The 13,236-nt window shown below is 45.0% G+C and overlaps 1 protein-coding gene across 5 annotated transcripts in view; it reads right to left on the bottom strand.

Moving 5' to 3' along the window:
- The window catches only part of rapgef6 (Rap guanine nucleotide exchange factor (GEF) 6), a 47,831-nt gene extending 34,900 nt beyond the window's left edge, over positions 1-12,931 (bottom strand). For 3 of the 5 annotated variants that reach the window (XM_086130525.1, XM_086130527.1, XM_086130526.1), the window contains exons 1-4: positions 12,506-12,929; positions 3,962-4,032; positions 2,884-2,940; positions 2,644-2,727 (exon numbers count right to left, since the gene is read on the bottom strand). In XM_086130525.1, the coding sequence (XP_085986651.1) occupies positions 2,644-2,727; positions 2,884-2,940; positions 3,962-4,032; positions 12,506-12,580 (287 nt within the window). In that variant the 5' untranslated portion in view covers positions 12,581-12,929. Of the gene's footprint in view, positions 1-1,865; positions 2,208-2,643; positions 2,728-2,883; positions 2,941-3,961; positions 4,033-12,505 lie in introns of those variants that run through there. The other 2 variants (XM_086130528.1, XM_086130529.1) reach the window with 2 other exon arrangements.
- Between the last annotated feature and the right edge of the window lie 305 nt (positions 12,932-13,236).

The raw sequence follows: 13,236 nt of genomic DNA, 5'->3' as shown, positions 1-13,236 counted from the left end.
GAAATTTGATGGAAATTTGATGGACGGGTCCATCGAGGGTGGACCCGCAAAAAAGAAGCCACACCTAAAACGACACAGAAAGTCTGACATTTTGGTTGGAAACGGCCATTTTAGGGTCACATTGGCCATTTCAAAGGGTACTTTCAAAGACAAACCCCCAAATTCGAACCTCATGGACAAGACAGATGGGAGACGCTGAATCGTGAACCATTCTAGTTTTGATCATTGTGTGTGTTCGGATCAATGGCAACCAAATCTGATGACTCAGCTTAAAACTCATACCCCCCCCCCAAAACAAAAAACTCACACCAAATCCTGAAACCAGAGCTGACTTTTTTTTCAACCCCCAACTGTCTCTTTCGGAAAGCACCAAATAGTTCCACAGAGAGCAGCTGTCAAATTCAGTCAAATAGAACCTAAACGGGAGGACACTCATCCGAATCCATCAATCCTCAATTTGTGCATCTTCAATTACTCCGGCCGCCCGTTGAGGCGGCAAACAAGTCGGGTTTGATGACTTCACGTCTTGAAACCCAGCTGGGACGTTAATGATTGTTGATATGAAGTCCACGCGAGCGACAAGCTTTCGTTCAACCACACGCGTGCATACACAGACAAATATTGAACTCCCAAAGCACTTTGCCTGTGGAGAAAAAAAAAAAAGTGTCCTAAGTGCCAGATTTCAGCGGGTGATGATCTCCTGTGCCGCCGCCCATCTTTCAACCCCGGTTTTACGAAACAAGGGTCTGTGTGTGTGTGTGTGTATGGGGGCTGACAGGTCCACTGACAGCTGCAGTGCCGCGGGGCAATAAACCGTGACAGGCGGTCAGGAAACCAATGCCCCCCCCCCCCTCGCACACACACACCGAGTGCAACCATGTTGAGATAAAACGACAACTATTGAAGATGTCAAGCAGCTTGGATGCGAGAAATGTCTTTGAAAGTTCTTAGTGCGTGTGTTGGAGACTTTTTTTTCTTCTGTGGATGATTTCGACTAGGAGTCCTGATCATTTTGTGCAAAGTGGCAAAGCAATTGGCAGATTTTTAGAGACGTGGCCGTGTGCTGGTTGAGCTGGGTTTTTTTTACGTGGATGATTTCAAGGCGTCTTGTGGATTTATTTTGACGAGGTGGCGGTTATTATGTGGACTTTTTTCCAGGTCCACTTTCTTATTTCGATTGTGCACAGTGGAAGAATAGAACGACCATATTATCTATTATCATTTTGTGTCAGTGTTCCTGGGTCGTTTTTTGCAATTACTTTTTTGGGGTTTTTTGACTGTGGTGTGGATTATTTTTAGTCGTCACTCACGCTGGCCTAAAATATAGCAAGACTTTACGTGTCAAACCAAGTACTTTCCAATGTCAAAAGTGAGTAACCTAGAAGAGCCTAGAAGGCATTTTCAGGGTTCAACAGCTCAATCCAAACAGAGCGGCGGGTCCACCACCGTTTCTATGGCTACCAGGAGCGAGCGGAAAGGCAACAGAAACAAAGGATGAAAATACACACACACACGCACGCACACAACTTTGAGTCATTTGCAAAACAATAATGCGACGTTTCCATTTTATTTTCGCCGCACTCATAAGCCATGCTGTTTGTTTTGTTGGGAACAAGGAAAAGAGTTCCCACATTTGGGAATGTTATCAGTGCCGTTTGTGGATTTACATATTGATAATACAGAACTGTGTGTGTGAGAGAGAGAGAGAGAGTTTGGAATCTAAAGAGGGAAGTTTCTGTCCAATCCAAAAGACGGATAAGGAAGACGTTAGGGGAAGGAGAAAAGCGGGAGCTTTGAAAGAGCGCAAGGTCAGAGGGATGAAAGAAACGGCGGAAAAAGAAAAACAAAGTTTGAAGCCCACTAACCGGCAATGTTACAGGATCGCTTGTCAGGAGTCCATGGAAGTGAACGGAAATCCAGCATGTTATTCACCAGGGCGGTTAAAAAGAAAAGACAAGAAAAAAAGAAAAAGAAAAAAGGGGAAAAAAACAGACGATCCCAAAAGTTACTCTGCAAAAAGTTTAGGAGGAAGGAGTGCGTGTGTGTGTGCTGTCGCCCGCTCGATACTGCCCTGTCTGTCGGCTGCCTATGCTCGTGCGTGCGTGTGTGTGTGTGTGTTTTGCTCATTTCCTGCCTGATGTGCTGGCAGGCTCCAGGCGGGCAGGCTGCACAAGAACACATGGTCGGCCACTGTTCCACCCAGGTCTACACATTCCACACACACGCTCAAACGCGCATGCACACACACGCAAAAAAAAAAATACACTCTGACCTGCCCCTACACCCCCTGCTGTGGCCACTAACCAACACACAGCCTCCGGTCATTTTGCATGTCTGAAAACCTCCCCCACACGACTACTGCCACCGCGTGTACGTGCACGCACGCATGCACACACACACATTCGCGCATACATACACACATTCGCAATGTATGTGGAGATCCTTCTAGCAAGCCTAACTAAAGCAAATCAAATGCGTCACTGTCTCAAAAAAAAAAAACAACAACAACACATATTGGAAATCAGCTGTAATACTTAAGAGGCTGATTTGGGGGTCATATTTTTTTGTAATAAATTACAATTTGTAAAATTCGGTGTGTGTGTGTGTGCGCGCGCGCGCGCGCGCGCATTGATGTCCACGTACCAGCACCTGGCCAGGTACATGTGCTCCTTGACGAAGACGGACCCGGAGAGCAGGACGTACCAACAGCTGGCAATGCTGTCAGGACTGGACAACAAGAACAACAAGAAGACTTTTCGTAACTTTTTACTTTGAAACGTAAACACCAAAATCCGAATCTAGACTTGAAACACAATTTAGAAAGGCTAACTTGATACCCTAACCCTAGTTTGAAACGCTTGAGTGTTCTGAGGGTGTACTCACTAGAAGAGGATGTGGTTGGCCTCGTGTCTCTCATACCTGGCCGAGGTGCACATGGACCTGCGGGAGGGTGGAAAAAAAATGAAAATCGCATTCAAGCTCTTCTGCCCAGCACTGTTTCAGCCTTCATCCCTCATCTTTTTTTATTTCTGAGGACCATTGTAATATTATGGTGGTCTTTTTTTCAAATAGATTTTTTCAGGTGTAATTGCACTATCGACCAACAGATGGTGGCACAGTATTTAGTTTCAACTAAGAAGAAGAATGAAAGTGGTAAGTGTTTCGTTTTTTGCTTTGGATGAATGTCAAATCCTCTTCAATCCTGCTTTTTACGCCTAAATAAAGCAACAACTGCAGACTCATTTTATAATGTACATCATTGGCAATGATTTATTGGGAGATGATAAGTTCGTTACTTTGGAAAATACATGATTTGTTTCCTGTAAACACAGAGGGATCGGAACACTGTTACAATGTGCAACATTTTTTTTGTGTGTTAAACATTGTTGTTGCTCTCTCAATATACAGTATTTTCTGTGTTTCGGATTTCACTTATTGAGGTCTGGAACATAACGCCTGCCGTGGAGGCCCCATTACGATATATTGTTTATGGTAATTAATTGTTGTCAGTGACACCTGACAGCAGCCGAGGGAACATTCCGAGCATGCTGTAACCACAGGCATTAAAAAAACCTGTTTGCTACGTGAGCTATCAACAAAAAGTAAGCAAAAAGGTGCATTGAGCGCAGGGGTGTGCATACTTTTGTGCTCAATGGCCTTTGATTCTTTAAAAAGGGCAGATGGGCTATTTATTTAAGAATGAAACATTTCATGTCAACGGTTTTATCCGGCAAATATTTTTACGTTTGATTGTTTACAATAAATAGCCAATTTTTTTCAGCAAGGATAAAGAACGATGGAAAAATAACGAATTAAGTCATCTGATTTTCGAGGGGAAAGACGGCTAAATCAATGCATACATTCCAGGCTTATTGATAATGTAAATGTTTGGCTGCGGGATTAATAGACCGGCTCTGGCGGCTACAGTTTGTATGTTAGCATTGTGTGTTAGCATACGGACCTTAGCTGGTGCTCCCTGAGGTGAGAAAGGACATCCATGTGGTACAGGTGGCAGTAGATGGTGTGCAGGTCCTAAAACACAGGGGGCGGGGGGTTGTATGTGCTTAAACATGTTAAATAGTGATATTTTGGAGTTAAAAATATATATATTTTACAGTATGTTCAAATACGACTTGGGCAACTACGCGGTTAGGTTAGCAAAATAAAAACGACTAAATCTCAACTCAGCTTCAACGTCCTGACGCGTGAACGGCGTTCGCCTCATTGATGCCGACACGCCGGTGACAGCATCCACCCGTCGCGCTCCCTAAATAGCGCGCGATCAAGCCCGCTTGTCAAAGTGCTAAGAGGTTGACAGAATGCGGACGCTGAGCAGATAAGCGGCGGACAGATTTTCCGGCACGGCCGTCAGGAGTCCTCTTCATTGATCTTTGTTGACTTGGAGAAGCTGGAGTCAAAATGGAGAGTGCTACATGGTTTGATGTCATCCAACACCAACACGACCCTAAAATAGCAGACTTCAAATCAAAATGGTTGGCTTCCTTCTTCAGACTTTTTTTTTTTTGTGGGTCTACTCATGCTGGCATGTCCCCCGAATTTCATGCTGCTAAGCAAAACAGGCCGCGGGGGATGAATTTTAAGGTACGTGGTCACGGTTCCGCTGCAGCGCATTGATTTGCATTAAGTGGGTTAGTGAGCACAATCAAGTATTGCAGTAAGCACCCCCGTCGTGTTGGCAGTTCATGCCCGAGGCAGGCGGCCCTCGCATGTGACAAGGCGGGCTGTCATTGGTCCAGTGCCTCCAACTGTGGCCCCTTTCACACTTGTATGTTCTTGAAAATACCATATGCACGAAAACAATTCACATGTTTCCATAACAGAAGTCCGGAGGAGAAAACCGCAGCCCGTTGAGGCAGCAAAGTCCCCAACTCTTCCAGAAAGGTTGTTAAAAAGGAATTTGTCGCCGCTAGTTGGGTAGTCAACCAGGAAACAGCTTTTAATGTGTCATAAAACACCTTTTCATCTCCCAAAATAGCAGCACTTGAAGTTGGAGCTATTCGTGGAACAAACACTTGAGAGGTCTTCACAGTTTGTGCCTGAGCCGCGCGTGAGCAGGGCTGCAATGATGCTGCCACCTGCTGGCAAACACAAAGGTGACAGTCTCAAGGCACCCGGAAAAGGCTGAAAATCTGCCCCACTCCATAAAAAAAAAAAGGTCCAATTAAACCTATTTGACCTTTTCCCCAAAGTGGAATCCAATCTTTGTCTTGGACCGCGCTAAATGCTGCGCTCGCGGAGGATTTTTTATCTGCGTCACTGGCGCTCGCACAAAAAGCCAGTTGTCGCCACGGATGCCCACGCCACCCATTTCTGATGTTTGACAGTGAGAGGGCCCCTTTTATTCCCATGCTGGATTTGCAGTCATGAATGTGAAAGAAATCTTGATGGTATTTTAGCTCACTTTCGTTTTTTTGGGCGAACAGTTTTAAGAGGCTGAGACACTTTTGGGGAGGTGTGAGGACACTTGACTTTCAGGAACTGAGGATAACTGATTTTCAAGAGTTTCAGATGCTCCGGAGACTTTTCAGGGAGGTTCGTTGGGCAGTCTCCGAGTTTTGTCGGCCAGTTAGCGTTCTGCCGGCATTCCGCTCACACGGAGGCTATTGTGGACATAAGACGCGGCGCGCCCACTTCAAAATGACGGCCCGCATAGCTGACCCTCAACATTTATCTAAACCTCCAACTCCTCGGGGCTTCGGGTCAACGTCGCACTTGGTTGAGGGCAAACAAGCCCGAGCCGTGTGCTTCAACGGGTCTGTTTAGCAAGTGAGTGCTAAATGAGACAGAGTGAAGTGTTCGTTTAGAACAACGAGCCACATACCGCAACGCTCTCTGTGGTCCTTCGAGAAAGTACCAAGAAAACCGCCCTGATCTCTCCTTTCGATTCCTACTGCAGCCCGTCTAGGGATCTTTGACACTTTCGCCTTCCTTGCACCATGTCTGCTTTCAATTTCAACTGCAACCCGTTGAGGCAGAAAAATACTGTGCCTAAAATCACACCGCTACAAATATAACCATTTCCAATTCGAAAAAGGAATGATGCGCAGCCAAGTTTGAACACCGCCTCGTTCTCGTCAGGTTTACTTTCTACTGCAGCCCGTCGAGGCTATGAAGTCTGTACTTTGAGTTTTAAAACACACATTTCTGTCTACAAGGAAGTTAAGACATTGTCTTGCTCTCTCCACGTTAACTTTGGATTCCTACCGCAGACTGTTGAGGCAGCAAAGTACTTGCTACTTCTAGAAAGCTCTAAAACATATATATACATTTTTTTTTACACAGGAAGTTTAGGACATTGTCCTGTTGTCTGTTACTAATTTGATTTCTACTGCAGCCTATCAAAGCAATAAAGTCCCCTGTCTTTGCAGAAATTATCTGCCCCCCACAGTAAAGCAAGGATAAATATAAACGGTACCGCGAAAAATCAGGCCATCATCTTGCTGTCTTTCATGTTGCTGTTGTATTCCTACAACCGCCCGTTGAGGCAGGAAGGTGTTTGCTCCTTCGGGAAAGCTCCAAATCGTGATTTTCTGTAATACAGTTAGGTAGGATATCGACTTGCTATTTTCACGTTTGATTTCAAGCCTGCTGAGAAAGGAAAGTATCGTCCTTGTAGAAAATGTGATTTTGCCGAACCAAAGTCGGAATATCTATGTTTATGTTCAGCCCGCTGATACTACTTGCAGCAACTTGCACTTGGTCCTTCTAGAAAGTTCTTTATGACACTCAAGAGTCTGAACTCCTTCAAGTCAAGGGAGGCCTTATCACAAGCAGCATCAATGTGAGGTTACAAGAGCACTTGTAGCACTTAACGCTAAATCCCCTCTCCGGGCCGTACAAAGGCGCTATTCTTAGCAACAAAGCGCGCACACACACACACACACACACACACACACACAGAGACCCAAACATCGCTTGCAGGCCGCCCGGCAAGGCGGCGTAATTGAAGACACATGAGGGCGATCGGCCGGCAAATCGCTTAGAAAAAGTGGCACAAAGGCAGACACGGGGAAAGAAATACGGGAAATGTGTTCAATTTCCATACCCTAGAAGTCGGGCGTGCTCGCTGGACAACTTCATGAAAAATTGTGAGAATAAATAAATAAATAAAAATCACCTGGAAACTCTGCGGGGAAGTGACGGCCGGTGACCGGGCCTGGAAGGCAGCCGCGTCACTCGCCAAACCGCGCAAAATACACACACCGCACGCACCCCCAATGGAAACTATGACATTCTGTGTAATTTTAGAGTACTTTTATGCTGGAATGAATGAAGTGGCGGGAGGGATGTTTTACGGCTGCGGACGATCTGACGAGACCAACGCAGTAGAGACGTCAATGAAGGGCCTTTAGCGTTAAAAATAAATAAATAAAAATCGTGGATATTTGTGCTGTTAGCAGCCACTTAGCTCGTGGTGCGACAAGGTAGCGATTTAAAATTAATGTTTACTTTCTATTTTCACCGCAGCCCATTGAGGCAGCTGAGTACTTGGTTCTTCTAGAAAGTTCTAACACGTTCTTTTTTTTACTACAGTGAATTTTGGATCTTCCGTTTTTCTTTTTATGCTGTTGTTTTGTTTTGTTTTTTTTCTTACTGCAGCACATTGAGGGACTTTCAAAATTGTACTCTGGATTTCTACCCCAAGCATCTGAGGTCCTGCTAGACTGTTCCAAAAAAGCCTTCGCAGAAACGTTCGCAGCTTGCCTTGCTCTCTTCAGGTTCACTTGGGACTTTTTACATCGATGGAGTCAAGTCTTACAAGTTCTAAAACTTGCTGTGCACTCCGACAAAACAACAAGGCGGTCGACGTCGGTGAGGAGCCTTGGTGGAAAAAATCCCTGGGCTCGCCGCTGCTAGCAGTTAGCTCAAACTGCAAGCATGACATCAAATATTTGCTATTGAAATTCACGTTTACTTTGGATTTCTACCGAAGCCTGTTGAGGCGGCCAAGTACTTGCTTCTTCTATCAATTTCTAAAACGAAACTGCAGGAAAGTTAGCATCTCTTCAAGTTTAAATACTTCTACAAAGTTGCAAAACATGTTTTGGGACAATCCAAAATGCACTGACTCAGCTCCTCAGTACAGCAGTAATAGGAGCGGCTCTTTGCAGAGGATAAAAAAGACATGCCTGTGAGTAATAAACCAACTACATGGAGCATCACTGGTGGCTTTCAAGTATCCGTTTTGTAATAGGTGACAACACTATGGCACCAATGCTGTTCGTCAGCTGTGGCGGGTACCGCCCCGAGTTAGCATGAAGCTAGCAGACAGGCGATGTGGCTGTTTTAAATACACAATTCTCTTTGTGAACACAATATTGTAGGTCAAAGACAAATGGGTCCACAGGCTAATTTTACTTGAAATAAAGAGATATTGACATGATAAACGTGTCAATAGAATTCATACGGAAATCACATTCAAAGATAGTCAAATTGCAGTTCATTCGGAGAAACAAAGAGCCGCTCCTTCGTAACTTCTCGGTGTAAAGTCAAAGTGTACTAACGGTGCCAGGTAGGTCAACCTTTCACCAACACAGCTGTGAAGCCACAACTGAGTCAGGGCCTTTCACTTCCTGTTTGCCATCCAATTTTCAAAAAAAACAAAAATAGCTTTTTTTTCTGCATAACGGCGGCGACGGGAAGCTTTACTTTTGTCTTCTGCTTTCATTGTTCAAGAGGAAACATTCCGGGAATGCTGCTTGGCACATTCCCAGCATTCCCCAAGCAATGGAGGGCGCATTCCTTTCAAACCTGTCAGGTGGCGCGTTTGAGAAACTCAAAACGACGGAAGGATGCTGACTCAAATCTATGAGGTTCTTGCTCCGACTTGCTCCAAACACAACAACGGCGGAAAGTTTGAAGAAAGCTCCGGTGGGCGTTTGGCGTCAGTGAACACTTGTACTGGTATAGGTCTGAAAAACGTGGTATCATTCATCCTTTTTTCAATCGTATATCATATAATCATTTCAACAGGATCAATACCCGAGCATCAAATATTGTCTGTGGTTTCGCCTTCATGCCGTTTTTCTTTCAAATTAAGCGTTGTATCTCGATATCACCAGTTGAATGGTACATGTATCAATACCGTATCGATGCGGTATTGATACTGCCACGTGGATTATCGAGAATGTTCAATATTTGTGTCTTGCGACATTATCATTAACTGCTGTCATGTCATTGGAACAAATGGCAATATCACCGCATATCCGTTTCATTACTCTATCAATGTATTATCATTTTTTTAAAATTGGATGATATCATTGACACAGAATGAAAGCAGCAGAAACATCAAATATCGACGCCCACAACTAAGACGCTTCTTTTTCATCTGATTCATACTGAACATAAAAAAATCTCTCACGAAAGTGGCGTAAATGACTGAATGAGTCGTCTTATCAGTGACGAAATTGCGTAAAACATGCGCGGAGGCGAACGACGTCATTTTCCTGTTGCACAACCTTCGTTAATTTCTACCTAGAGAAGCCTGGAGGGGGGTAGTGCGCCTAGTGACCCACTTTGCATCACAGGTGGACTACAGCACTTGTGGGGGGGGGGGGGGGGGGGGTTGCGCATGACAGCACGCTGCAACAGTCTCCGACACGTCTGACGATAAAGTAGCATTTTTATTTTGCGGGGAGAAACGTTTGGGAATGTTGGAGACCTTTAGAGTGACTTGATTTAAGGTCGCAACGCATGCAAACCAAAAATGAGGTCACTCCGGATCGGCAAAGCCGGATACGCTCGATAACGGCGAATCTGCGCAGCCAACAACAATGCAGCTCTGCTTAGTTTTGACTTCAATGTGTGAGCTGTTCCGCGACGTGTGACGGGACAGAAAGATAGCGGGCAAGGGAATAAAAAATAAACAATGAATAAGCCTTTGTGGATCATTTACATTGGCCCCGCCTCTTGATTGTGATTATCTGACTAATTCGATGCTGGAGGAGTCCACCTGTAGCCTCCATGCGCATTCCTCTCTGAGAGCTGTGTGCCTGTTCACGCCTGCTCGGCTTCATGGAATGTCCTGGCCCTTTTTTTTTCTTTAAACACGCACTCAGCGTGTTGTTAGCACACGCATGCGCCAGCTATGATGCGGGCCAGCGACAACACGGCGGCCTGAGAGCGGGTGCCCACAGGAAGTGGCGGCGTGTTCACTTTCAAACAATAGCCGGCAGGCAACCGCGGCACGGAGCAGACGCTTCAAAACAGGTTTGCTTATCGGAAAAGCTGCTCCAACACTTACGGAATTAAAAAAAAGCGGGGGGGCGGGAAACATGTCAATGACAGAGACGTCAAGACTCATTTTGTGGTGGAAGTACATTGTCAACTTTGAATTGTGACTAAGCGAGGGCGGACGAGGATCACGGAACGATGTGCTCATTGAGCCCAGCCTACCGCGACCCTGTTTAAAAAAAAGAAAATAAAAACACAACTCTTGTCATGGCATTGAGCACGAATCCACAATAAACAATCTCGGCGGCTGCAATGACTTGGAAACGAGACTCCCCAGAAATTGTAATTAAGAGTGGAGGGGAACTTCCTACGTGATAAAAACCACACCTCTTGGATGGCCCAACAATTCAAATCAACCGGCTTATTGCTCTGACGACAGGACTCAACAGGAACAATAATGCCCAAAAGGTTTGGAGAGTTGTGGCGACTTGAGAGTGGACAAGAATCATCGGCTTCGTCCATCACCCAGTTTTGAGCATAGCTCAAAAACATGACCACGACTCAACCTGAAAGTCTTGGAATATGTATGAAGTTGGAATATTTTCAATTCTAAGTGATTGAGAGCGGTCAAGAAATGTACCGATTTTTTTTTTAAATCACACTTTCTGCGAGGTTATTTGTTTTTAGAATTTGAGCGGTGGACCGGTCGAGAACGACCGAATCAGCTTTTTTTGACGCTCATTGGAGGAGTGAGTGCGTTTGTTATGGTTTGCTCGCGCATGTACAAAAGCGCTCTATGGACGGCGTGAAAAGAGGCTTTCTGGCCGGCGCGCGGACGCAAACAAACAGGGGATCAAGAGGCGTCAAAAGAGGCCCTTTATGAAAAGATGGAGGTGCTAGAAAAAAAAAAAACGCTTGCACCACGACCTCTGCCTTTCTACCAAGGGGATGTGTGAAAGCGCCACAGAGCACACTTGTCGTCATCATGGGACCCACAATACACCGGGACTGTCGCTGATTGCAGATGATTCAAAATCTATTGTAATCTTGCTTTCAAACAATGATCCCTAAAAACTTGCGAATTGTGGCTGACCAAGAGTGGTTGTAGTTGCCATTTCCCTTGGAGATGCCATTATGACTGTGAAACCATATAAAGAAGACAAGAATAATCATTTCTTCAACTATTTAAGTGACTGTAATGAGGGGTTTGGTAACAAGAAAATGCTGACAACAGCTCTCATTTATTACATATGATCATTTTAAAATGTTGGTTCTAGGAAGCATCATGGAAGTTGACATGCTTGATAGGTTTTCACGGGCCACATAAAATTATGTGGGGGGCCAGATGTGGCCCCCAGGCCTTGAGTTTGACACTTATGTTCTAAGTTATGGGAAATGTTCAAAATCTTTTGGGTTTAGGTTCTTTCACTGGCATATGCAATTTTGAAATGAAGAATTAGGCCCCTCGACAGTGGATGAGAAATATTGCCTCAATTGGAGCTTTTTTATTCCGGTTCCCTTTTGCTTTGAGTATGGTTCAAATCCAACAGGATTCTTGCTCTGTAGTCAAGACGCTGCCAAGGTTTGCGTAATAATGATTGTGGAATGCAGACTTGCTTTATTACAGAAAAACAATCCGCGCTTATTTAGAATTTAGAATTTTGGCTGCTTGAGACAGGATTAGGAACGACACCTATGACATACTACTTCATGTTACCAGGTGTTGCCTTCAGGGACAGTCTGAAATAATAAGACTATGTACCTATTGCCAGGTGTCGTACAATACACTGACATCCATTTGCAGTGAATGTCAGGGGCCGTCTGACATCACAGCTTTCAGTATACCCTTAAGGGACAATATGACGCCATGGCTTTCCTCACTCATTATTATCGTTATATTCAGTGCTCAGGAGTTGTATTCACAAGTAGTCTGAAATCGCGGCATCCACAACACAGCTGTGGTACGATACGTTTAGAAACAAGTGTGGCCTTGAGTGACGGTCCGAAATCATAGCGGAACTAACCCTCGTTTATGTCTACTTTGAATGCGTGCAGACTTTGCCGTAGAAAACGTAACGTCCCTCAGTTTGTCTCAGCGTGGCTACCCGTCACAAAGTAGTTGTTTCTACACGCTCGTTTTGTAGTCTAAACCCTTTAACTCCACTCAGTTCAGGATTAAATAGCATATTATTGCGGTTTAATAACGCAGTCGGTTGACTAAACAAGGTATTAGCTTTGAAGTTGTGAGCTAACTGAGGGGAGGGAAAAAAAAGGCGATGTGCTAATTTACAAGCGCGATGGCTTCACTTACCTCTGCCGTCCGCAAGGCGGGCGGCTTCCTCAGCGCCAGCTTGAAAGAACTTTCCATGGCTCCGGTCATTTTCATAACGTCGAATTCCAACTAGGAGGGACTTTTCCTTCCTCTTTAGTATGTCTTTAAACTTTGGATGCAATCATATTCTCCGCGTTGGAGCTCGTCCTCGCCCGGGTGCGCATTGACGGTGGGCTTTTTCAGCTACCGCCCCTGCAGCCGGGCAGGGAAATCACGCCAAAAACTCAAAAGGCTTCAGAAAAGAGCGTCGTAAAGCAGTTAAAAGTGCCACAAAGTTGTATCCGGGTCGTCATGGGTTCTCTACGTCCATCTCGACTGCCGCCACCGCGAGTTCCATCCGAACGGTGGAGGTTTTGGTGCCCTCCTCCCAGAGAAAGGAGCGAATGTGGCGAGTTGACGACATACATCTGTTTGCCAGTAAAGTGGCGCTGCGTTCGAGTACACTCGGAAACGAAGGGATCGAGTGACGACGCACGGAAATTTGACATAACTTACGACGTAATCAATTCCTTCGGATGTAAAACACATGTATGAAAACAATTTTTAACCTCATTTTAACTATTTGAAATATAACTAACCGCGTTGTACTCTGGTAACCAATAGTCACGCACTTTTATGTAGTCCGTGAAGGCATCGCCGACTGCTGACACTTTCAGTAGCTGTGAAGTGTAGCGAAATCTGACTACCGTAATAAAAGTCACGATGTTCAT

Source organism: Hippocampus guttulatus, chromosome 15 (genome assembly GCF_054856545.1).
Source record: "Hippocampus guttulatus isolate MCC_2025c chromosome 15, RoL_Hgut_1.0, whole genome shotgun sequence".
Classification (NCBI taxonomy): Eukaryota; Metazoa; Chordata; class Actinopteri; order Syngnathiformes; family Syngnathidae; genus Hippocampus; species Hippocampus guttulatus.
The sequence above is the reverse complement of the archived record's forward strand: the minus strand, read 5'-3'. Positions and strand labels throughout refer to the sequence as shown.